The following is a 22,750-nucleotide window of genomic DNA, read 5'->3' as shown; positions in this document are numbered from 1 at the left end:
ACTGGGAATTGAGCCAGGTTCCCCGGACCCTCGACGGAAATGGAGACCCCCTGGGAAGAGGGAACCGGGAACCAAAGAAGCAGCCGACAGGGGCTTCAGAGTGGACACGGAGCAGCTCCGTGGACCTCTGTGCACCCAAGAGGCTGTTTTTCAGAAGCCCTTTTCCTGGGTGCTGATCTGGGGGCTCCACCTAGATCTGGGGTAAACCCAAAGCCTCCGCGGCAGACAATCAGACGCAAGCTCAGAGCAGCCGCGGTGGCTTCAGGACCACCCAGCCCCGCAGGGCAGACCAGTATGTCTTAGCCCCCAGGAAATGCAGATGCCGCAACACAGGCCACACCAGCGGCAGGGATGGCATGCTGGTTAACGTGGGGAAGCCTGGGGCAGTCAGGGAGGGCTTCCTGGAGCAGGTGGGAATTTGCGCTGCACAGTAAAGGATGATCTCCAGGGTGGGGTATGCACACCACAGGGGATTTGCCAGACAATAGACTGGGGCACAGAAATAAACTGATCAGGTTCTATTTAAGTTTATATGTAAAAAAAAAAAAAAAAAAAAAACAACCCTAAGATGACTAATATTGAATCCACTAATGACAGTTGTGTCCTGACATAATGTACTCGTAGATTCTACCATGCTAATGGGATGGGTGCCTGTGTCTGTTTTTACTGATGGATTTTGCAGTTTTAAGCTTAGGGGACCCAAAGTGCCTTGAAGGGTGGAGCTAGGGGGAAGCAGAATTCAGGCTGAGTTCCGCGGAGTGGGGGATGGGGACATTCGGCCCGTGAGCCACGTAAGGTCCGTGAAACCGGTTTGGTCTGGCTCTGCGAAGGCCACTGCAAGTGGGCCTCGAAACTCAGTGACTCTCTGGCAAGCTGATTTTTTTTTAAGTTGATGGTTTTGTATGGCCCGCAAAGGATGCCGTAAATATCCAGCCAGCCCTGGGCAGAGAGAAGGTTCCCCAGCCCTGCCCCAGAGCCTGGTTGGGGGGGGGGGGGGAGGTAGCCAGGAGCCAACAGCCCCTTCCCTTAGCCCAGAGCCTGCTGGGAGCCAGAGGGCCATGTCCAGCCTTCCCCAGCCGGCCTCCCTCGCGGGACCCTGCTTAGAGAGCGGCCTGCGGGCCAGGCTCCTCCGAGGCTGTGGCTGAAATGCCGGCAGCCGCAGCCCTGCTGCCTGGGCCCCACAGGAGGAATGCCGGGAGCCCGCAGCCGGTGACTCACGCGCACAGCCGCGGAGGGGGCCCCCGCGCCCGCCACGAGGACCTCCTACGCCAGGAGGGATTGAGTATCCAGCCCCGCGAGCACCCCGGCCACAGTGGGTGGCGGGGCTGCCAGACCCCAGGAACAATTTGGCTGCGCCGGGGGGTGACGTGAACATTTTCCCTGTGCTTCGGCAGTTATCGGCCCGGAGTGCGACTGAATCATACATACCCTCGAAACCTCAAGCCGACAGGCACACGTCATGCCCAGACCCGAGAGCGGAGGCCACTGGCCCGGGGCTCCCTTCTTGGCACAGAGCACTTTGGGGCAACACAGGGGACGCCGTGCCATCCAGGGACCTGAGGCAGCTCCTCTGTTTGGGACCTCAGTTTCTGCATCCATATTATGGGGACATAAGTGCCAAGGACCACCAGGGGAAGGAGGGCTTGGAGGATGGAGGTGGGAAGTAGGGACAGCTCCCGGCCTTTGAAGAAGACACAGCCCAGGCTCTCTGTGGCTTCAGGGTCACAGCGGCCCAGTGGACTGGCTGCCCATCCGTCCCATCTTGGTCACGGCCAGGGCACCTGACCTCTGGGAAGCCACCCATCTTCCTGCATCGCTCGCCTAGGTGTGGCCCCTCCTGTTTCCCAAAGATTTTATCATCTGTGACCTTCCACAGTGGCCCTTGGAGGCAGGGATAGTCAACCCATTCCACGGCCAAGAAAAGCAAGTGTTGGAAAAGTAAATGACGTCTCAAGGTCACACAGCCGGCTGGTGACAGAACCAGGACGAGGACCCAGCTCTGTGCCTGAGCCAAGGATCCCTCCATCCCCCGGGTGCCCCTCCAAGTAGGCCCCTGGGGCCTCAGGGCTGTCCTCTGTGAGACGGGACAGGCTGCGGGGCATCTGCCCATGTCAGGCTCTGGGGTTTTCTACAGGACACATGGGGAAAGCTGTTGTAGAACATGGCCATGGTCTTCTAATCTGGAATGTTCCATGCCTGATTCTCCCAAAGGCACCCAGTGAGGGGGCACCCCAAAGATACCTACCTCTTCCAGGGCGCACCGCCCCAGGCAGCATTGGTGTCCACCAGGGGGCGCCTCGGGGACACGTGGCCCCATACCACAGACCCCGGGCACCAGAAAGCAAGCAGGGAGCTCCAGGCCCCCTTACTCACTGACCAACCTCTCTCTCCCTTTCTCTCTCTCTCTCTTTCTCCCTTCTCTCTCTCTTTCTCTCTCTCCTCCCTCCTCTCCCTCTCTTTCTGGCTGGAAAAAATGAAGCAGCCCTGACCACACCATGGCTCGCAGAACCAAGTAGTCAACATTCACGTCCGTCTAGACAAACCGATTTTATGGGACCAATTAATTCCTGCCAGTCAAAACTAGGCGTGCTTAATAGGGGGCTATTTTTAGAATCTGTCATTATCTGGCTCCCCGGGGGAGAAAGCTCAGCTCTGATTTCACACACTCTTAATTTCAAACAGAGCTCCGTTCACTGGCCGCTCAGCCCTGGCTCCCTCTCCTGACCCCGCCGAGGTGGGCGGGGCGGGGCGGGGCGGGGGCGGGGCTGCAGGGGCCATGGGAGTCCTCAGCCTCCTTCCTGGGTTGGTTCCACTTGACCTTGTGAAGGCAGGAAACATCCAAGGGTGCCTTCCCCAGGCTGTGCTGCTGGGTGGTGAGAAGCTTCCGGAAGGGAGTTTAAAGGCCTCCAGAAACCTCGTTCTCCCCAAATGTCTCACCTGTCTCTGTGCCCCAAACTCTATGGGTTTTTTTGTTTGTTTGTTTGACAGGCAGAGTTAGACAGTGAGAGAGACAGAGAGAAAGGTCTTCCTTCCATTGGTTCACCCCCCCAAATAGCTGCTACTAATCCGAAGCCAGGAGCCAGGTGCTTCCTCCTGGTCTCCCATGCGGGTGCAGGGCCCAAGCACTTGGGCCATCCTCCACTGCCTTCCCGGGGCACAGCAGAGAGCTGGACTAGAAGAGGAGCAACAGGTCCAGTGCCCCAACCAGGACTAGAACCCGGAGTGCTGGTGCCACAGGCGGAGGATTAGCCTAGTGAGCTGCAGCGCCAGCCTCTATGGTTGTTTTTCTTTATCCCTTAGAATCCAGAAGAGCTATGGGGCTGAGGCATGCCGCAGTGCCTCCACTGGTCCCAGCAAAAACTGCGTGTCTCTCTTCCTTCCTTCCTTCCTTCCTTCCTTCCTTCCTTCCTTCCTTCCTTCCTTCCTTCCTTCCTCTCTTATTTATTTAGTCGAAGGCAAAGGCAGGAGCCAGAAACTCCATCCAAGTCTTCCAGGTGGGTGCAGGGACCCAAGCACTTGGGCCATCCTCTGCTGCTTTCCCAGGTGCATTAGCAGGGAGCTGAATTGGAAGTGGAGCAGCCAGGACTCGAACTGGCACCCATATGGGATGCCAGCATCACAGGCAGTGGCTTAACCCACTGAGCCACAACGCTGGCCCCCAGGTTATCATTCTTGAGTCATTATGAGCCATCCGAGCCTACACAGTGTGACAGACAGGATTCCAAGGCCTGGGGCTTCCAGGTATGCCAGAGAGATGGCAGGTGGGCACCGAAGGGTTGCAGCTCAGGCCACACAGGGGCTCCCACTGTGTCCTTGGACCACCCCAGGCCACCCCTGTGGGTGCTGCCCTCCAATGGGCCCAGGGCGGAGGGGGGTGGGGCACGGAGGGAGCATGGGAGCATGATGGACAGTGCCTAGGGCCCTGGCAAGGGAGGGGGAATTCCCTCAGACCCCCAGCGCAGGAGGCAGTGGCCGCTCCTTGTCCCCAGAAGCAGGACCAGGTCTGCATGCGGGTGAGAGCCGTTCCCTGATGTAGCCAGGATCGCAAGCCAGGAGGCTGAAAGCCACAGCCGTGCGCGCTCCCACCCAAGCTCCCGGCGGAGCCTTCGGTGACTCTTGGGCTTGCGGTGGCTCCAGGCAGCCTTGCCCCCCACCCCCAGCAGCCTCCTCCTCCCTGCCTCTGCCTCCATCTTTGCAGGTCCTCCACGCCCCGAGTCTCTCAGGAGGACACTTGGCATTGCCCGTAGGGTGCACGAGAGAATCCAGGACGATCTGAACCTGTGGGCTTAATTCTAGCTGCAAAGATGCCTTTGCCAAATAAGGTCACAGAGGCTCAGGCTGGAGGCAGAGGCCTGGCTGCGTGGCTGCCCCAGGCTGTTTTTTAGCTCCTGGGCTGCCTTGCCCATCCTGGGCCCCACCCTGGACCCACCTGCAGGAAACCTGCCTTGTGAGGCCAAGAAGAATGGCTCCGAGCGCAAGCGCATGGCACCTCTGCCTGTGCTGACTGTGTGGCCACCCTCTTACCATTCCACAAACTCGTCTTCATCTGTTAAGACCCAGCTTGCTTGGCACCATGGGTCAGACATGGCTCAGGACACCAGCCGTGCTTGGTTTGAGTCCCAGCTCTGCTTCCAATCCAGCCTCCTGCTGATGCACATCCTGGCGGCGGCAGCTGATGACTCAAGGGGTTGGGTCCCTGCCAGCCACATGGGAGACCTGGACTGAGTTCCAGGCTCTGGCTTCAGCCTGGCTCTGGCTGTTATGGGCATCTGGGGAGCAAACCAAAGGATGGAAGTCCTCTTCTCTCTCTCTCTCTCTCTCTCTCTCTCTCTCTCTCTTTCTCTCCCTGTCTTCCCTTCTGAAATAAATAAAAACAGATTTTAGGCAAAAAAATCCAGTTCAAGCACTGCCCCCTGTTCTGCCAGACTTGCCTGCAAACCATTGATCACAGGACCCTTGCATTCTTCAGCCCTGAACCCCCAGACCCCAGCCCCAGCCCCGGGACTGAGTACTGAATGCCCAGTCTTCCTCCCAAGGACCGTCTGTGGTCCCTGCACCAGGATTTCCCCCAGGCTCCCCTCCCGCCTGCCCCAGCATCCTCGCTCACCCTCTCTCCCTCCCCAGGCTGGTGGTAGGTGCCCCGTTGGAAACCAATGGCCACCAGAAGACGGGTGACGTGTACAAGTGTCCAGTGACGCACGGGAACTGCACCAAGCTCAACCTGGGTAAGTGCGCCCCCCTCCCCGTCCAGGACAGGGTACCCCCCAGCCACATCCATGGTCATGGTCACACTGGCGCCTCCCCGCTGCCCCCATCCCAGCTCACAGCACTGCTCCCACTTCACAGATGAGGAAGCCGCTTCCCCACAGTCACAGGCCGGTCAGAGCCTGGCCAGGGCTCAACCCCAGGTCTCCAGGGTCCTGGCCATTGCTCTTTCCAGCTCCTCCACTGCCCTTCAACTTGGGCTTTTCTCCTGTGGCTGCAGTAAACCGTTGTCTGCCTTCTTTCTGCTTTGGGGTAACAGCGGCAGCCAACATACACGTGTCTTGGGTGACGTGCAATGTGGCAGGCGCTGGTTGGCGCACTCGTAGGTATTTAGGGCTCATTCCATCCCAGCTGCGATCTCACGACACCTGGATGAGACCGGCAGCAGTGAGTGTGTGGAGGTGAGGGGCCTGCCTGGGGGCACCCACCTGGGGTAGCAGAGCCGGGACGCCAGTCCATAGTCCCCGCAAGCCCTTAACCGCTGCACAGCACTGCCTTCCCGAAGCAAAGCTTTTGCCTCTGCTGAAGAGAAGCGTTTTCCAGCATATTCTGTGGCAGGGAGTAGGGCCATGCTGTGAGCACCCTGCAGCTTGCCAAGTCCTCAAAAAATCTACGCATGCAGAGGGCTGCAAAGGCCGGCATCCTAGAGGAAGTCACAAGAACTCCCATGCCTGGGGTGGCCAGCTGTCCGTCACATGGTGCAGCGTCACATGGTGGGGAGTCCGAAACCCAGCATTGTAGGGGCTCAAACTGCAGCAAGGAGCTGCCGAGGGAGCTGGTGGCCTGTGGCTCACGGTCATCGCCACTCTGTGAGCACCAGCTTTCCCTTCCAGCTGAATGGGCTCCTGGCTGTGTGTCTCTGGGGAGCTCACACCCCCTCTCTGAGGCTCCGTTTGCTCGTGTGTAAAGTGGGGAGGCTGGACTCAAGACCCCCGGGATCCCCTCTGGCTCTACTCCAGCCCTGATGAGCAGCACCTGGAATTCCCAACACCGTGCAGGGAATTCTGCTGGGAGCCAAGGGCTCGGCTGGGAGGCGACAAGAAGTGACAAATGAGGAGGCAGGATAATTGCGGTGGGGACAGACGCTGTGCAATATGCCAGGGTTCTGTGACGGAGCGACTGTGGCATAGAGGGGTGGGGAGGGGCCAGGGAGGGCCTCTCAGAGCAGGAAACACGCCAGCAAAGGGTGAGAAGGGGTGGAGATTGCAGACAGGAAGGCCGCAAGTGCAAAGGTCCTGAGGTCAGAACAGGTTTGCTGTTGGAGAATAGGAGGAAGGGCCATGTGGTTCAAGCAGAGGGAGCCAGGAGGATGCTGGGAGAGGCAGGGGTGGTGTTCGGGGTCCAGGCCACCCTGGTCCGGGCAAGGCATGGACAGCAAACCATCCTTTTGTTTTCCTGTCTTGTCCTGGTTTCCAGTGCGGAGCTCATTTCCCTGCAGGGGGAGGAGGAGACCTAACACCACCGGACCCCAGGAAACAGCTCTGAGCTGGGCGTCCTCCCAGGAGGCAGGGGGCGGTGGCGTGGGCTGGGGGGGTGGGGCGTCACGTGGTGGGAAGAAAATGCAGGCAGGACGCCCATCAGCCAGCTGAACCCCGGGGCAAGAACACAGAGTCTGGGCTCCCTGTGGCCTTTCCAGGCGCCAGGCCACGCCCACGCCAGGGCTATTCTCTCTACGGGGAAGGCTGAGCGGGCGACAGTCATTCACACCTGAGTATGAAAGAGCCTGTCCCTGGAGACCTTCTTCTCTATGTCTGGAGGAAGTCGGGGTTTTAAAGGAGGGGCGGGGGCTGGGGTGGTCATGGGATCCAGGGCCAGGCTAAGGGCTGCTGGGTCCAAAGGGAGCCACTGGGAAAACTGAGGGAGCTCCCAGGGGCAAACAACAAATGCAGCCGCCCCACCCCCAGCCCACCCAGCTACCCTGCATTCGGGATTCTGGCCTCTGCTCCTGCACCCATGGAAGCCAGGCCACCACCTCCAGCCTCCAGAAAGCTCCTGCAGCCGCGGGCAGAGGGTGAACCAGGCTGGGCTGAGGCTCCCTGCCCCACCCCCATGAGAAGAGCTGGGTTCTCCTGGCGGCAGGTCGGGACTGGCACACTCTGGCTTTGCACCCTGCTGTCACACACTCACATAACAAGCCCCGGAGGGGCGGAGAATCAGGGCCGGCACTGCCCAGCCCCAGCCCTGCTGCGGGCACCCTGGGTGGTGGGGGGCAGGCAGTGGGGAACCAGGCTGAGCTTCTCGCCCCACCCCCAGGAAGGGTGACCCTGTCCAACGTGTCCGAGCGGAAGGACAACATGCGCCTGGGCCTCAGCCTTGCCACCAACCCCAAGGACAACAGTTTCCTGGTAAGCACGGGGTCCAGAGAGCGGGGGGCGGGGTGACGTTGCCCCTCACACGTGCCCCTCCACGGGCTGCCAGCCCCAGGGCTCCCGTAAGCGGCTCTTCCGCATGCTGCTTGCTTTTGCCATTCTGGATGCCCAGGCCCTGGCAAGAAAAGGATTGAGCCCTTTTGTGCCCATGCCCTGTTGTGTGTGTGTGGGGGGGGGGGGGCTTTGGGGACAGCCAGAAAAGGGACAAGAAGGAATGAAGATAATAATAGGGAGGGGGTGTGACCCCTGCCCCTGGGAAGCTGGGTTTCTGGGGCAGAGGAAAGGGAAGAGGGGGTAGAAGCACTTGTCTCTTTAAACAGCCAGTGGGTTTTCAACACCCAGTGTGTGTTCATCCCAGTGCACGGAGCGCCCGCCCTGCTGGGACCCACCCTCTGGCTGGGACAGAGACGATGGCAAATGAGTGATGTCTAAAGTGAGCAGGGGCGACTTGGCAGCCTGGGCACACTGCAGGTGCAGGGGCGGGGGCAGCCGCATCCCTCGGCACTGCCTGCTCAGGTCACCGTGCGGGGGGAACCGCCCTGAGTGTGAGGCTTCCAACACGAGCCTGCTGGGGCTGGCGGTTCCTCAAAACAGCCGCGAGAGAAAACCGTCCCAGAAAGCGCAATGCAAAGCACCACCCATTCTCACATGGAGGCTCGTGCCACCCACTCCTCACTCTTGTCCTTCAATCCCTTTCGGCAGAAGATGAAACTCAACAGGGCCTGGAGCCGCAGACCCCAGGCCAAGGGGATGGGGCTCATGGGGACTTGAGGACACCGTGTGCTTCCAGGGCCACACCTAGAAGGTGACCTGTGTGCTCAGCCCACAGCCCTTCTTCCTCCCCAGTCCAGGGCGGGGCAGGAACCCTGGCCCCATCCATGTCCACATCCACCAGGCCTTTGTCCCTGGCCCCTTTCCCATGGAATCTCCTTGCCACATTCCCTATAACCTGACGTCAGCTACTTCACGAGCACAGAAAGGCTCAAGAGGCGTCCGCTAGGACCTCTGTGAGGCTGATTCCTGGTTCATAGTAACGGCCTCTGTTAACTCACTCACTCATTCACCCGCCTAGTAACTGACTCATTCAGCAGTCAGTCCCCCAGTCATCCATCCCCCCAGTCATCCATCCATCCAATCATTCATCCAATACATCATCTGTCTATGAATAGTCCATCTACTCATCTTCCAATTCAATCATTACCCACCCATCATCCACCTATCCATCATCCTCCCAACCAATTATCCAGTCATCCAACCATCCACCTGCTCATCCATTTACCACACATCCATACATATATCCACCTACCCATCCATCCATCTATCTGTCCATCCATCCATCCATGCATGTATCCACCCACCAATCCATCCATCCATCTGCCTACCCATCTATCCATTCATCATCCATCCATCACCCTCCCTTCTAACTATCCATCTACCCATCTATGCACTCATCCATCCATGCACCCATCCATTCATCCGTCATCCATCCATCCACCCCCCCATCCATCCATCATCCTCCCTTCTTTTTTTTTAAGATTTATTTTTATTTATTTGAAAGTCAGAGTTACACAGAGAGAGAAGGAGAGGCAGAGAGAGAGAGAGAGAGAGAGGTCTTCCATCTGCTGGTTCACTCCTCAGCTGGCCGCAATGGCCAGAGCTGCACCAATCCGAAGCCAGGAGCCTGGAGCTTCTTCCAGGTCTCCCACGCAGGTGCAGGAGCCCAAGGACCTGGGCCATCTTCCACTGCTTTCCCAGGCCACAGCAGAGAGCTGGATCAGAAGTGGAGCAGCTGGGACTAGAACCAACACCCATATGGGATGCCAGTGCCTCAGGCCAGGGCGTTAACCCACTTCGCCACAGCGCCAGCCCCAATCCTCCCTTCTAATTATCCATGTACCCAGCCACTCACCCGTCCACCCACCCACCCATCCATCCCCCCACCTGCCCATCCATCCCTCTCCACTGATCTAGCCATTCTTTATTCTCCCCCACTTCCGAAAATAATTTAGAGGAACTTCAACAAAGGACACAAATAAAACACAGTCTTTGAGATCAAGGTAAAAAAGAAAAAAGGGAGCTAGTTAAAGAAAGGGTTTGGGAGTAGAATAATTACTCCCTGAAACCAAAGGAAACCACAGAGCCAGACTCAACCCTGGGCTTCTGGCAGGAGGGCAAACAGGAGGCCTGGAGCTGGGCTTCCGTCTCAACGACTCCGCCCCATAGGAGCTCATCACTCAACCCCCGAACAAGGGGCCGACGTCCATGTTTTTGGTAGCCAAGTTCACAGGCAAAGAGGCATTCTGCCTTCGTTCCCTAAGAAGGGCCACAGCAGGGGGTTGGGCCTCCATCCTGGGAGTTTTTCCAGTAAGGACAGTCAGGAGTTCTTCAACCCAAGAAGCTGTTCTGGGGACCCTGGGACGGTCACTGCCATGGACGGAAAGGGGACTGGGGGATGAAGGAGCCCCACAGCCCTAAATGGGGCCTCGGGGAAATGGCACAAGGGGACCCCAAGACCAGCCACCCCCCTCACACCTGACACCAAGGGGCCTGGGCACGGGACAAGGGAGGCTTGAGGCAGGCTCAGGGAAGACCCTCAGCACTCACTCACAGGAGGTCCACCTGGGGGGTGGAGCTTGGGGATGGGCTGCAGGCCAGTGGGCCTGAGCACCCCCCACAGGCCCCACCCCCACCCCGCTGACCGGGGGTCTGCACTGTGCTTCGCAGGCCTGCAGCCCGCTCTGGTCTCACGAGTGCGGCAGCTCCTACTACACCACGGGGATGTGCTCGCGAGTCAACTCCAACTTCCGGTTCTCCAAGACCGTGGCCCCGGCCCTGCAAAGTAAGTGGCTCCGACTCTGCAGGGTGGGGCTGAGCGCTGGACAGTACGGAGGGGCTCGGGGCTGTGATCACTGCTCTCCTGCGGCTACAAAGCAGGATTGGGACATCAGCCCTGCCCTGCCCAGCAATCTGGAACACCCTGCAAGAGTCGCTTCCCCTCTCTGGGCTTCTGTGGAGGCCCTCACCCTGGCCACCCTCTGCCCCATGTGATGGTGGAGAGCAAACGAGCTAAGGTTGGCAGGACAATCCTGGCATCAAAGAAGGCTCACAGGGAAAACCCACAAGGTCAGCAGGTACAGCAGCCAGGCTGTGCACTCACAATTCTAGAAGCATCATTCACTTAGACTATAGTGTGAGTGGTGCTCCTGATGCTATGCAGGGCCCTGTAGATGTAGGCCACCCAGCCAGTGCTCCTGCTCCAGGGAGTTCTTCCCAGCTTGCTCAGAGCCTCCTGGGTCACAAAACCTCCCCCTCACCACCCACCAAGAAAACCTGGGAAACGCACGCTGAGGCCGTGCCTCCCAAAGCCCAGACGTCCTGGCTCGGAGCCTCCCCGTGTCGCTGGGCTGAGCACCATCACCCCAGCCGCTGCTGCCCGTTTTATGGAGAGCAAGGGGATTAGCACCTCCGAACAACAGGCCCAGTCAGCGGTGCCGGGGCGGGGCTTGGGGGAGGCAGGCGGAGCAAGCGTCGTGCAGCAGGGGCTGGAAAGTGATCTTAGGGCACGAGACGGTGTGCTGTCAACTCACACGCAATGCTCAAGGGAGATGGCGCCTGGGCATGGGGTGGGAGGTCCAAGGTCAGGGCATGCGGGGTCCCCCCCAGGAGCCAGGTCCCGCCCGCCCTGGGCTGCGGTTCTCCACAGGCTGAGATGGGGCCGTCAACGGCTCCCTGACCCTGTTCTGCTGCAGGACTCCCCTGCCGTGAGCTGCCCAAGCGCAGGCTCCACGGTGCTCCCCGTGGCCCCAAGAGCGAGCGTGTGCGTGTGCATATGTGTGTGTGCACGTGCATGCAAATGTGTGAGTTCATGTGTGTGCACACGTGTGTGCTTGTGTGGGTGTGAGTTCCCCCTGGAAGTGTCTGGTCGTGCTTAGGAACCACAGACCCAAAGCCAGGTTCTTCCCAAGGTGTCTTCAAAAGAAAAGTCTGAAATTGGGAGGAAGAAATCAGCAACAATGCATGCATTTGAACAGTAAAGCATGCATATAAATGAGAGGCCTGGCCCCTCCACCAGGTCATACATTCCCCCGAATAAAGGCGTTTCTGTCTGGGTCCCCCTGGCTGCCTGCAGCTTGCAGAGTCCCGGGAGCGAGAGGAGGCACTCAGTCCACAGGTGTTGAGCTGAACCCACCTGCAACAGTGCAGACCTGCCGGACACACACCGTATACACGGGGTGCAGTGGGAGCAGTTGCGTGGCTGAGCGCCTTCCAGTGAGGGAGGGCTGACTCCAACACCCAGTCCCTCGGTGGGGCAAGCCTTGGGGGCGTGGCTGCCACACAGAGGGCTCCCCGCAGCCTTGTGTGTAGCAGAAGGAAAATCCTCCAGGAAAATAAGCAGAGGCCAGACACAGCTCGGGGGCATTGGCAAACAGAACTTGCTTAGTCCTTAGATGAGATTTCTTTTATGTTTGTTGTGGTTATCAGCCTTTGATTAGTTTTCTTGCTTGATTTTTGTTGTCCCTTTTAATTGGGTAGTGTTATTACAAAGATATAGAGAAGCTTTGCTGTTCAGAGCAGAGATAAAGGCTTGACCTGATGATGTCAGAGCCACTGACCTGGGCGGTTTGCTCTAAAAGACTTGAAAATGGCCTGGGCTGAGCTTGTTGGAGCCGTCGCTTTGTGCACCGCCACTTAGAAGCATCTTCGCATTAGTTCCTCGTGACAGCTGCCCCTAACCCTGCCTCTGCGCTGAACAGATCACTGTGGCAGAGAGCTAAATGGCAGCCCTGGTTACATAGCAAAGGTGTGGCAAAGCCAGGAGGCAGAAGGTGGGATGCCAGGTTCCATGCCCCCGGCCATTACCCCGTGCCCCCTCAGAAAAAGTAAGGTGCATTCATTCAGGAGGAAAATGATTAATGCCAGCCCACTTGTTACAGCAAAACAAATGACACCACGGTCCGATGGGGCCTCAGAACTGACCAGTGACTGGCAGTCCGCGCCTGCTTGGGAGCAGAGATGCTCAGGCTTAATTTCAGCCGCGTGCAGACGGCCAGTGGAGTGGGGGAACCGAACCAGGAACCCCTGGGCTCATCTTTCATGTTGCCCAAGTAAACGCCCGGCCCAAGAGGCTCCCTGGCCTGGGGGATCTCCCAGGTTTAGCATCATGCTTTTCCCTAATCTCCTGAAGCAGCCGAGATTTGCAGACAGTGGCTCGCCAGGTAGCCATGACCCTGTCCCCACTTCCCAGGGTGCCAGACCTACATGGACATCGTCATTGTCCTGGATGGCTCCAACAGCATCTACCCCTGGGTGGAGGTCCAGCACTTCCTCATCAACATCCTCAAGAAGTTCTACATCGGCCCTGGGCAGATCCAGGTGAGTCCTCCCTCCGGGGCTCTTCCGGCTCCATCTGAACGGGACCGTACCCCCATCCCCAGCCCCAGGCAGATACGTTCACTGAAAAGGCACAGGCGATGGTACCCACACACCCGTCTCTGGGGGGCACAGCAAGGAGCTGATTGATCTCGCCGAGAAGGCTAGGGAGGTGGTAACATTTGAAACACAGCCTGTCTGAAGAGGGTTCAAGTTTTCCCTATTTTGGGCCAGCGCCGCGGCTCAATAGGCTAATCCTCTGCCTGCAGTGCCGGCACCCCGGGTTCTAGCACCAGATTCTGTCCCGGTTGCTCCTCTTCCTGTCCAGCTCTCTGCTGTGGCCCAGGAGTGCAGTGGAGGATGGCCCAAGTGCTTAGGCCCTGCACCCGCATGGGAGACCAGGAGGAGGCACCTGGCTCCTGGCTTCGGATCAGCGCAGTGCGCTGGCCACAGCGGCCATTGTGGGGTGAACCAATGGAAAAGGAGGACCTTTTTCTCTATCTCTCTCTCTCACTGTCCACTCTGCCTGTCATAAAATAAAATAAAAAAATTTTTTTAAAAAAGTTTTCCATGTTTTGGCTAAACAAGGACCAGGGAAGAGATGTTTCATGCGAGGTGGCAGATTCCAAGACAATCTAAGAAATCACTTGGACCAATTAGAGTTATTAAGAAGAGAGTGTGGGCTGGCACTGTGGCACAGTAGGTTAATCCTCTGCCTGCAGTGCTGGCATCCCATATGGATGCCGGTTCTAGTCCCGGCTGCTCTGCTTCCAATCCAGCTCTCTGCTGTGGCCTAGGAAAGCAGCAGAGGATGGTCCAAGTCCTTGGGCCACTGCCCCCATGTGGGAGACCTGGAAAAAGCTCCTGGCTCCTGGCTCCTGGCTTCAGAGGCCCAGCTCCAGTCATTGCAGCCATCTGGAGAGTGAACCAGCACATGGAAGACCTTTCTCTCTGTCTGTAACTCTACTTCTCAAATAAATAAATAAAAATTTAAAAAGAAAAAAAGAAGGTAGACTCACTGGTGACGTAAGGCATCCCCCCTGGGAGGCCACACTCAGGGCCTCCTGGCTGAGGGTCCAGCCACAGAAGGGCGCCTGGCCCGTGTGCATTCTGACGGCCACAGCTCTTGTTCCTATCCCGACTCCCGGCTTGACGGTTTCTGTTTACTTGGAAGCAGCTGATGCTACCGACACTTGATCAGCTTCGGGGATAGAAGGATCTTGTCTCTTCCAAAACTTAAGGAGCCTTTCGTTCAGGGCTTGGCCTGAACCTTGTGCGTCCCACCGACACAGTTCCTGAAATTTCAGCTTCCATGTTCTCCTTGACTTCTCTCTTTCTAGGAAAGAAACATAACCCACTTGGCCTTCTGTTAAATCACAAAGTCTCCCTTCTCTATCAGGAGACTTCAAAAAGCTCATGGAAAATGGATTTTAAAGACAAGTTTATTGTGGTGCAAAATAAATTGAAATCCACCTACAGATTTTTTTAAAAGTTGTATTTATTTGCTTGAAAGTCAGAGTTACATAGAGAGAGGCAGAGAGAGAGAAAGTGAGATCTTCCATCTGCTGGTTCACTCCACAGATGGCTGCAGTGACCAGAAACGGAGCAGGGGCCAGCACTGTGGCATAGTGGATAAAGCTGCCGCCTGCAGTGCCAGGATCCCATATGGGCGCCGGTTCAAGTCCCGGCTGTTCTACTTCCGATCTAGCTCTCTGCCATGGCCTGGAAAAGCAGTAGAAGATGACCCAAGTCCTTGGGCCCCTGCACCCACATGGGAGACACGGAAGAAGCTCCTGACTCCTGGCTTCAGATCTGCCCAGCTCCAGCCATTGCAGTCATTTGGGGAGCAAACCAGCAGAAGACACCCGCCCCCCGCTCTGCTTCTGCTTCTCTGTAACTCTACCTTTCAAATAAACAAATCTTGGAGGAAAAAATTGAAGTAAGCTCCAAAAAATATTTTAAAAAGAGAGAGAGAGAAAGAGAGAGAAAGAAATGAAGCAGCCAGGACTCAGATCAGCACCCACTTGGGATGCCAGTGCTGCAGGTTTTACTCTGCCACAATGCAAACCCCAAGTATAGCTTTTTTTTTATAATACACATTTCTCTTGAATTGTCTGAAAATGCCTCGTTTGCATGCATGTGTTTCAAAATGTTTTTGTACTAAAATGAACTTATCTTCCATGAACCTTTTTAAAGTTTTGACTGATTTATTTATTTATTTATCTTATTATTTATTTTAAAGATTATTTATTTATTTATTTGAGAGGTAGAGTTACAGACAGTGAGAGGGAGAGATAGAGAGAAAGGTCTTCCTTCCATTGGTTCACTCCACAGATGGCCGCAATGGCGGGAGATGCGCCGATCCAAAGCCAGGAGCCAGGTGCTTTTTCCTGGTCTCCATGTGGGTGCAGGGGCCCAGGCACTTGGGCCATCTTCTACTGCTTTCCCAGGCCATAGCAGAGAGCTGGATCGGAAGTGGAGTAGCCGGGACTCGAACCAGCCCCCATATGGGATGCTGGCATTGCAGGCGGAGGATTAACCTACTGCGCCACAGCGCCAGCCCCTGGTTTTAATTTATTTGAAAGACAGAGAGAGACAGACAGAAAGACACAGCTCCTATCTGCTGGTTCACATTCCAAATGCCTACAACAGCTGGGGCTGCAGCCAGGAGCCAGAATTCAATCTGGGCCTCCCAGGTGGGTGGAAGAGATCCAAGTACTTTGAGCCATCACCTGCAGCCTTCCAGGGTGTGCATTAGCAGGAAGCTGGGGTCAGAGGAGGAGCTGGGACTCAAACCAGGCCCTCCAACAGGGAAAGCAGGCGTCCCAAGAGACCAGCTAACCACTGCAACAAGCCCCTGTCCATCCATGAGCTGTGAGCGCGCCTTCATACACACACACTCTCCACTGGTCCCAACAAGCCATCGATTCCTCCTGGGAACTTTCCCCTGTAGTCACCGTCTTGGAAAGGCCCTCAGCCCTCCTGGCTCATGAATCGTCAGAGACAGGGAAACAGCCCCACCCCCACCCCGGGCGGGGGGCAGTCCTCATCTCAAGGCGTCTCCAGGTGCCCGGATGCTCTGTCCTGCTCTCGTCTGATCTGCAGGTTGGAGTTGTGCAGTACGGGGAAGACGCGGTCCATGAGTTCCACCTCAATGACTACAAGTCTGTGAAGGACGTGGTGGAAGCTGCCAGCCACATCGAGCAGAGAGGAGGAACGGAGACCCGGACAGCATTTGGCATAGAATTTGCTCGGTAAAAAAAAAGTATATATATATATATATATATGCCCATTTCTAGCTCCCTGTTACTATGTAACAAAATGTAGGAACCCCTCCAGGCTCCGGGGGTTAGCTGGGCTCTGCTGGCTACCTCTTGGGCCCTTTCATGTGGTCGTGGGCTGGTGCCAGCTGGGGCTCTTGTCATCCGAAGCTTGGTATGCACTGTGCGTCCAAGATGGCGCTTGCGTGTGGCTGACAGCTGGTGCCGGCTGTGGGCGATGGATGAGCTGAGCATCCACACATGGTCCTGTGGCTTGGTTTTCCAAGTGCGGCAACTGGGTTCTGAGAGGGATTTGTCCCCAGAAGGAGCTTCCCAAGAGTCCTCGGCAGGTCCTGGAGACCACCGGTGACCCAGCCTCCAAGTCCCAGAGTGAGATTTCTGCCCCATTCTACAGGCATGTGACGAAGGCCAGGCCAGATTGAGGTGGCAGAGAGACGGATCCGGCCTCTTGATGGAGGGACAGCAAGGTCACTTTTTAAAAACAAGATGTATTTATTTATTATTTGAAAGGCAGAGTTACAGAGAGGCAGAGAGAGAGAGAGAGAGAGAGGTCTTCCATCCGCTGGTTCACTCCCCAAATGGCTGCCATGGCTGAAGCAGAGCTGATCCAAAGCCAGGAGCCAGGGGCCAGGAGCTTCTTCCGGATCTTTCATGCAGGTGCAGGGGCCCAAGGACTTGAGCCATCCTCTACTACCTTCCCAGGCCATAGCAGAGAGCTGAATCGGATAGATGGAAGATTCTCTCTCTCTCTCTCTCTCTCTCTCTCTCTCTCTCTCTCTCTCGTCTCTGCCTCTCTGCAACTCTGCCTTTCAAATAAATAAATCTTTAAAAAAAATTTCTTGAGCCAAAGCCTAAGCTCCTAAGACAACCATGGCAGAGGCATTTAGACTTTAACCGCCTGTGAATGTGGACTCTGCCACATTCATGGAGACCACACACAGCGCCATCTCACATAGGATCTATGGATGCACTCGGCAGAATTCTACAGCGTCAGAGCTATCTCATTGTGTCATGACGTCATGCGGTGGGAAGATGAAGACTGCCCCACCCCCACCTCTGTGTGATAGAAGCTGCTGCTCCACCAGCATAGTTCTGTTTGCCGATAAAACCTGCGAGCTTTTCCTGCCTGAATGAGTGGGGGCTGCCTCACTTAGCCCCCTAAGGAATGGGCTGTTTCGCTATGCTGCCATCTCTGGGGGGAGACCTGAGACCCTTGTGACATAGAAGCTGTGGGCCACCCTCCCCCGAGTGGGAAGCTCACTGACTCACCCTGGGGTGAAGCCCCCTGAGCCCGTCTCATTCTGCAGCCCTCTGACCTCAGGGCAAGTGTGCACGTGGCTCACCCGGCGGCCTGAGCCCTCGGTGACTCAAGGCCATTGGGCAGCAATCTTCCCCTCAAGTCAAAGTCTCAGACCTTCCCTGCCTGCCCAGGTCACCTCCCAAACTGCAGCCCGTGCCTCTTAAGGGGAAAGTTTCCTTCTCCCCACTTGCTTATTTGGAATGGGTTATTTTTTTTTCTGTACCTCTGTTAATGAGCTTGAACTTGAGGGGTTGGGAACCTTGATGGCTCACAGTCTGATGGGAGCTCAGACACATGGGAACCCTACCCCTAACTCAGTGAGGGCATCAGGGTGGTCAGGCAAGGCTTCGCTGAGAGGTGACCGATGTGACGGAGATGAGGGTGATGGCGGAGGGGACAGCTGGGAGGGAGCACTCGGCAGAGGGTGCAGCCTGCAACAAAGGCTCCGAGTGTGCCCGGCGCTGTCCAGAACCAACCAAGGGTGCGTGGAGGGGCTCAGACAGGCACTGGGGCCAAATCCCACAGCCCAGCGCAGCCCCTGGGCAGAGCCTGGGCTATCCCCGAGAGAAATGGGAGCCAGTGCAGACGGAAGACCCCAGGCGCTCTCAACATCCGGGGATCACGCTTGCATCTCTGTAGAACCTGGTGCCTTCTGGGACTTCGTAATCCAGCTGAGCCAGGCCCAGAGCCAGGTCTCTGAACTCAGTCCAAAGCCACAATTTAAAATCTGATGGTGCCTGCTGATACTCACACTATTCCATGCTCTTGGAATTTTTCTGGTCTCCAGATAAAGCAGAAATCTGTTTTTCCCCTGCTATGCTTCTCTGTCTGGAGTTTCGTTCCTGGGCCTGGCCCTTTAGTGAGGTCATGGAAGCTTCTAGGATCTCCTTTGGAGGACAGACGAGTTTTCCCGCTCGCATCACGCTGGCGAGCCTGTGCAGCGTGCAGCTTAGCTCGTCCTAGCACTGGGGTTTTGTAAAGTCAACACACCCCGAATATCACAGAGCTGCGAAGAGAGCTGCAGATGGTTTTTCCCCTTTCCTGGTAGCTTGAAGATGCTCCAGACTAACTCATTCCAGGTTTCGTGAATTCTTCAACATCTAAATCATACACAGCAGCCCATGAGTTTGCCTCGTCCTTAGAGAGACCCCTAGCAACCAAAGCCCATGGCCCTTTAACCAGTCTCCAGGGAGCTTAACTCGGTGGCCTGTCCTTCCTGCTTGACCATGGAGGAATTACTGGAGAATCCAAGAGTAAGGCTTATTTCTAGAACCCCATTGGAAAATTCCACCTGCTGGGGCAGACTCGGCTTCTGAGAACCTCGTCCAGGCAGGCTTTATAGAGGAGAGAGGTTGATCCCGGCTCATGGTTCTGGAGCTCACAGTCTAAGCTCAGGCAGACCCTGTTTGTTCAGCCTTTGGAGACGCTGTTCTTCTGGTGGAGTTCTGAGGTGGCACAGAGCATCACATCGCAAGGGACAGGGAGTAGCGGACACGGGCACAAAAGGACACATCTCAACCCGGAGCAGAAGGAGACTGGATGGGTTCAAACACAGGCTGCCCGAACAACTCTGCTGGAGACCCACCTTCCAAGGGCATGGGGTGTGCCCAAAGGGCCTCCTGCAAAGGCTCCCCTGCCTCCCGGTAGCGCCATCCTAAGAACCGAGTCGTTAACACGAGAGCCGTTGGGGGCATTGAACGTCCTAACCATAGTGGGGGCGTTGGCACCAGGGCCCAGTGATGGTGCAGGAGCCACTGGGCCCGCTTTGTAGACCAGTTGCCAGCCCCTCTGCTGTGTTCAGCTGTCCTCTGGCGGCTCATCACCAGCAGCTCGGTCAAGCTCTGGACACAAAACAAAATAAAAGATGAGAAAGGAGAGTCCTTTTCGTGGAAGCTGACGTTGAATATTTCCCCAAATGAATCAAATTAGTCATCGCCCCTCTTCACACGTGATTTATGGGTTGGCACCGCCCACATGCTGCGTTCCCCGGGCGCCTCCGCTTTGCAGCTCTTAGGGGAGCAGCTCTCAGCGCTGGAGCTTCAGCGGAGTTTCCGAAAACCGCTGACCCCTGGCCACCCCCCACCCCCACCCCCACCCCAGAGCTTCTGATCTCCTGGGTGGATGGGGGCTGGCACCACGGGATCTCAGAAACAGCCTCCAGGAGATTTTAATGTGCGATGCTTTTTAAAATTTATTTATTTGAAAGAGAGAGAGTCGATCTTCCAAACCCCCCGGTTCTGTCCCTAGCCAGCCACCAGGGCCAGGGCTGGGCCAGACCACCTCCAAGAGCAAAGAATTCCATCCTGGTCTCTCACATGAGTAGCAGGCAGGGGTCCAAGTACTTGGGCCTTTGTTTGTTTGTTTGTTTGTTTGTCTTTAAAGATTTATTTATGTATTTGAAAGGTAGACTTACAGGAGACAGGGTCAGAAAGAAGTAGAGAGAGGTCTTCCACCCACTGCTTCACTCCCCAGGTAGCTGCAACAGCCAGATCTGGGCTGATCCAAAGCCAGGAGCCAGGGGCTTCTTCCGGGTCACCCACACAGGTGCAGGGGCCCAATCACTTGGGCCATCTTCCACTGCTTTCCCAGGCCATAGCAGAGAGCTGGTTCAGAAGAGGAGCAGCCAGGACTCGAACCGGCACCCATTTGGGATGCTGGTGCCCCATTGCTATGCCACAGCTCCAGCCCCTTGGGGGCCATCTTCTGCCTTCCCAGATGCATGGCACCTGGATTTTTGAACAACTGACTTAGCTCCTCCAGAAATTGCCCTCTGTCCTTGCACTCGCCTCCCACATCCTCCTCATCTCCTCTGCCCACCCCAACCATCAAGGCCAAGACCCCAAAGTCAGCCTGAAAGATGAGCAGGTGCAAAACCCGCCTGGGAGGCAGCCTGGGCATCTCAGCCCAGCCAGCGACGCCTGCAGGTTCTCCCAGGGGCCTCGGTCTGGGTTTCTGGAAGAGCGGCCAGGGGCTGCCCCACCACACCGCCTCCTCCAGGGAGCCCGCCCTGTGCTCTCCTCCCAGCTCCGAGGCTTTCCAGAAAGGTGGAAGGAAAGGAGCCAAGAAGGTGATGATTGTCATCACGGACGGGGAGTCCCACGACAGCCCTGACTTGAAGAAGGTGATCCGGCAAAGCGAGAGGGACAACGTGACCAGATACGCAGTGGCCGTGAGTGCCGCCCCCGCCCGAGGGCTGCTGGCTGCCCCCAACCACCACCACCGGGAGCCTCCCAAAAACGAAGAATTAGGAATCTCCTGCCAGCCCCGCTCAGGGCTATCCGCAAGAGTCGTAGGGGGTTTTCTCTCCCACTGCTGGCGGGTGGGGGGTCTTGAATCTCAAACTTGAGAGCACCCCAAGTCCCCGCCTCGCAGAGCCCTCGCTCGGCACTGGGGCCTCGCCTTGCCGCCGAGACTCAGTTTCAAAGTGCAAAGGGCACCCCAGGAACGCTCGTGGCCGCGGTGCAGCCCTGGCTCCGGCCCACACTGCAGCCCCCCGGGGTCAGGGCCGGGGCCACGTGGGGAAATTTGCGCCATGTCCCGGTTTGTCGCCCCTGCCCCTGTCCCCTGGCAGGTCCTGGGCTACTACAACCGCAGGGGCATCAACCCGGAAACTTTTCTAAATGAAATCAAATACATCGCCAGCGACCCCGATGACAAGCACTTCTTCAATGTCACGGACGAGGCGGCCCTGAAGGACATCGTGGACGCACTGGGGGACAGGATCTTCAGCCTGGAAGGTGAGCAGCGGGTGCGGGCAGGGGCTGGGCCGTCCTGGGCTTGTGCCAGGTAAAACCCACAGAGAATCCAGTCCCACAGAGCACTGTGGATTCACAAGAGCCCTCCCCAGAGACACAGGGGACTGCGCAAAATTCACGGGAACTGGAACGAAGGTTCGGTCTGGCGGCTAAGACTCCTGCGGCCCCTGTCAGCGTGCTGGGGTTTGTGTCCGGCCTCCAAGCCTGACTCTAGCTTCCTGCTATGCACACTCCGGGAGCAGCTGTGATGGCTCAAGGAATTGGGTTTCTTTTTTTTTTTTTTTTTTAAGATTTTACTTATTCATTTGAGAGGCAGAGTTACGGACAAAGAGAGGGAGAGACAGAGAGAAAGGTCTTCCATCCACTGCACAGCTACAACTGGGACTGGGCCAGGTCAAAACCAGGAGCCAGGAGCTTCTTCTGGGTCTCCCATGTGGGTGCAGGGGCCCAAGGACTTGGGCCATCTTCTACTGCTTTCCCAGGCCATAGCAGAGAGCTGGATCAGAAGTGGAGCAGCCGGGACTCGAACCGGTGCCGGTATGGGATGCGGCACTGCAGGTGGCAGCTTTACCTGCTATGCCATAGCACCGGCCCCTGAGCTGCATCTTTGATTTGTGCAGAGCCCATCTGCACCCTAGAGTATGGTAGTGGGCCCTCCCCATACAGGGCTTTGGGCAGAGGGGAGGATTATAGAATGTCAGTGTCCCAAAGCCTGAGAAGTCCCCAGTGCTTTGCCATCGACAGCTGCAGCCACACAGAAAGAGACAAAAATGGCCCTCGAGAGCAAGGATCTATGAGTACAAACTGTGTGTGGTGAGCTGTGCTGCTCCCACCCGAACTGAAACAGCCAGGTCAGCGCGCTTCCTCTCCATGGCAGTCACCTTCAGTGACGAGGACGTGAGCTCCCAGGACATGTGCAGGGAGCCTCCAGGGGGAGGAGCTTATCCTGCACAAGTGGGGGGGGGGTGCAGAGGCCAGACCTCCCTCCTGGGGGTGGATCTGAGGTTCAGGAACCATCCATTGGCGACTGCAACCAAATCTGGTGATTACTAGGAATGAACAAGGTGGAAAATTCCATCTGCTGCCAGCAATGCACACTATTTACCACTATGCACTTTTTCTTCAGCCCCTTCCCTCCCCATTTTAACAGGCTTGGAGTAGCTGCACCCTGGAACCTAACTGGTCCCAAGCCCTTTCCACAAAGCAGTGGATGGCTCACGTGTGGCCACCGAGTAGGTGCATGGTCCACCTAACAAAGCAGGCTGTCAGCACTCTGACCTCAGAATCAGCCCTTAAGGCATTCAGATCTGGCTAAAAAGCCCATGAGAGCATTTCAGGCATGGAAAGCCAAGATACTATGGCAACAAATGATCTAAATGAAAGATCTCTGTGAGTGAGATCCCAGTGGAA

General features: G+C 56.7%; 1 protein-coding gene across 1 annotated transcript in view; it reads left to right on the top strand.

The window, feature by feature from the left end:
* ITGA11 (integrin subunit alpha 11) overlaps positions 1–22,750 on the top strand; it is a 100,931-nt gene that overhangs the window by 44,675 nt on the left and 33,506 nt on the right. The window contains exons 3-9 of the mRNA XM_002718168.6: positions 5,125–5,225; positions 7,519–7,610; positions 10,359–10,473; positions 12,880–13,007; positions 16,110–16,258; positions 20,610–20,754; positions 21,157–21,322. Of these exons, the coding sequence (XP_002718214.4) occupies positions 5,125–5,225; positions 7,519–7,610; positions 10,359–10,473; positions 12,880–13,007; positions 16,110–16,258; positions 20,610–20,754; positions 21,157–21,322 (896 nt within the window). The remainder of the gene's footprint in view (positions 1–5,124; positions 5,226–7,518; positions 7,611–10,358; positions 10,474–12,879; positions 13,008–16,109; positions 16,259–20,609; positions 20,755–21,156; positions 21,323–22,750) is intronic.

This window comes from Oryctolagus cuniculus, chromosome 12, assembly GCF_051225735.1.
Source record: "Oryctolagus cuniculus isolate XC-2025 breed Fujian yellow rabbit chromosome 12, ASM5122573v1, whole genome shotgun sequence".
Lineage (NCBI taxonomy): Eukaryota > Metazoa > Chordata > Mammalia > Lagomorpha > Leporidae > Oryctolagus > Oryctolagus cuniculus.
This window is presented reverse-complemented; position numbering and strand designations above follow the sequence as displayed.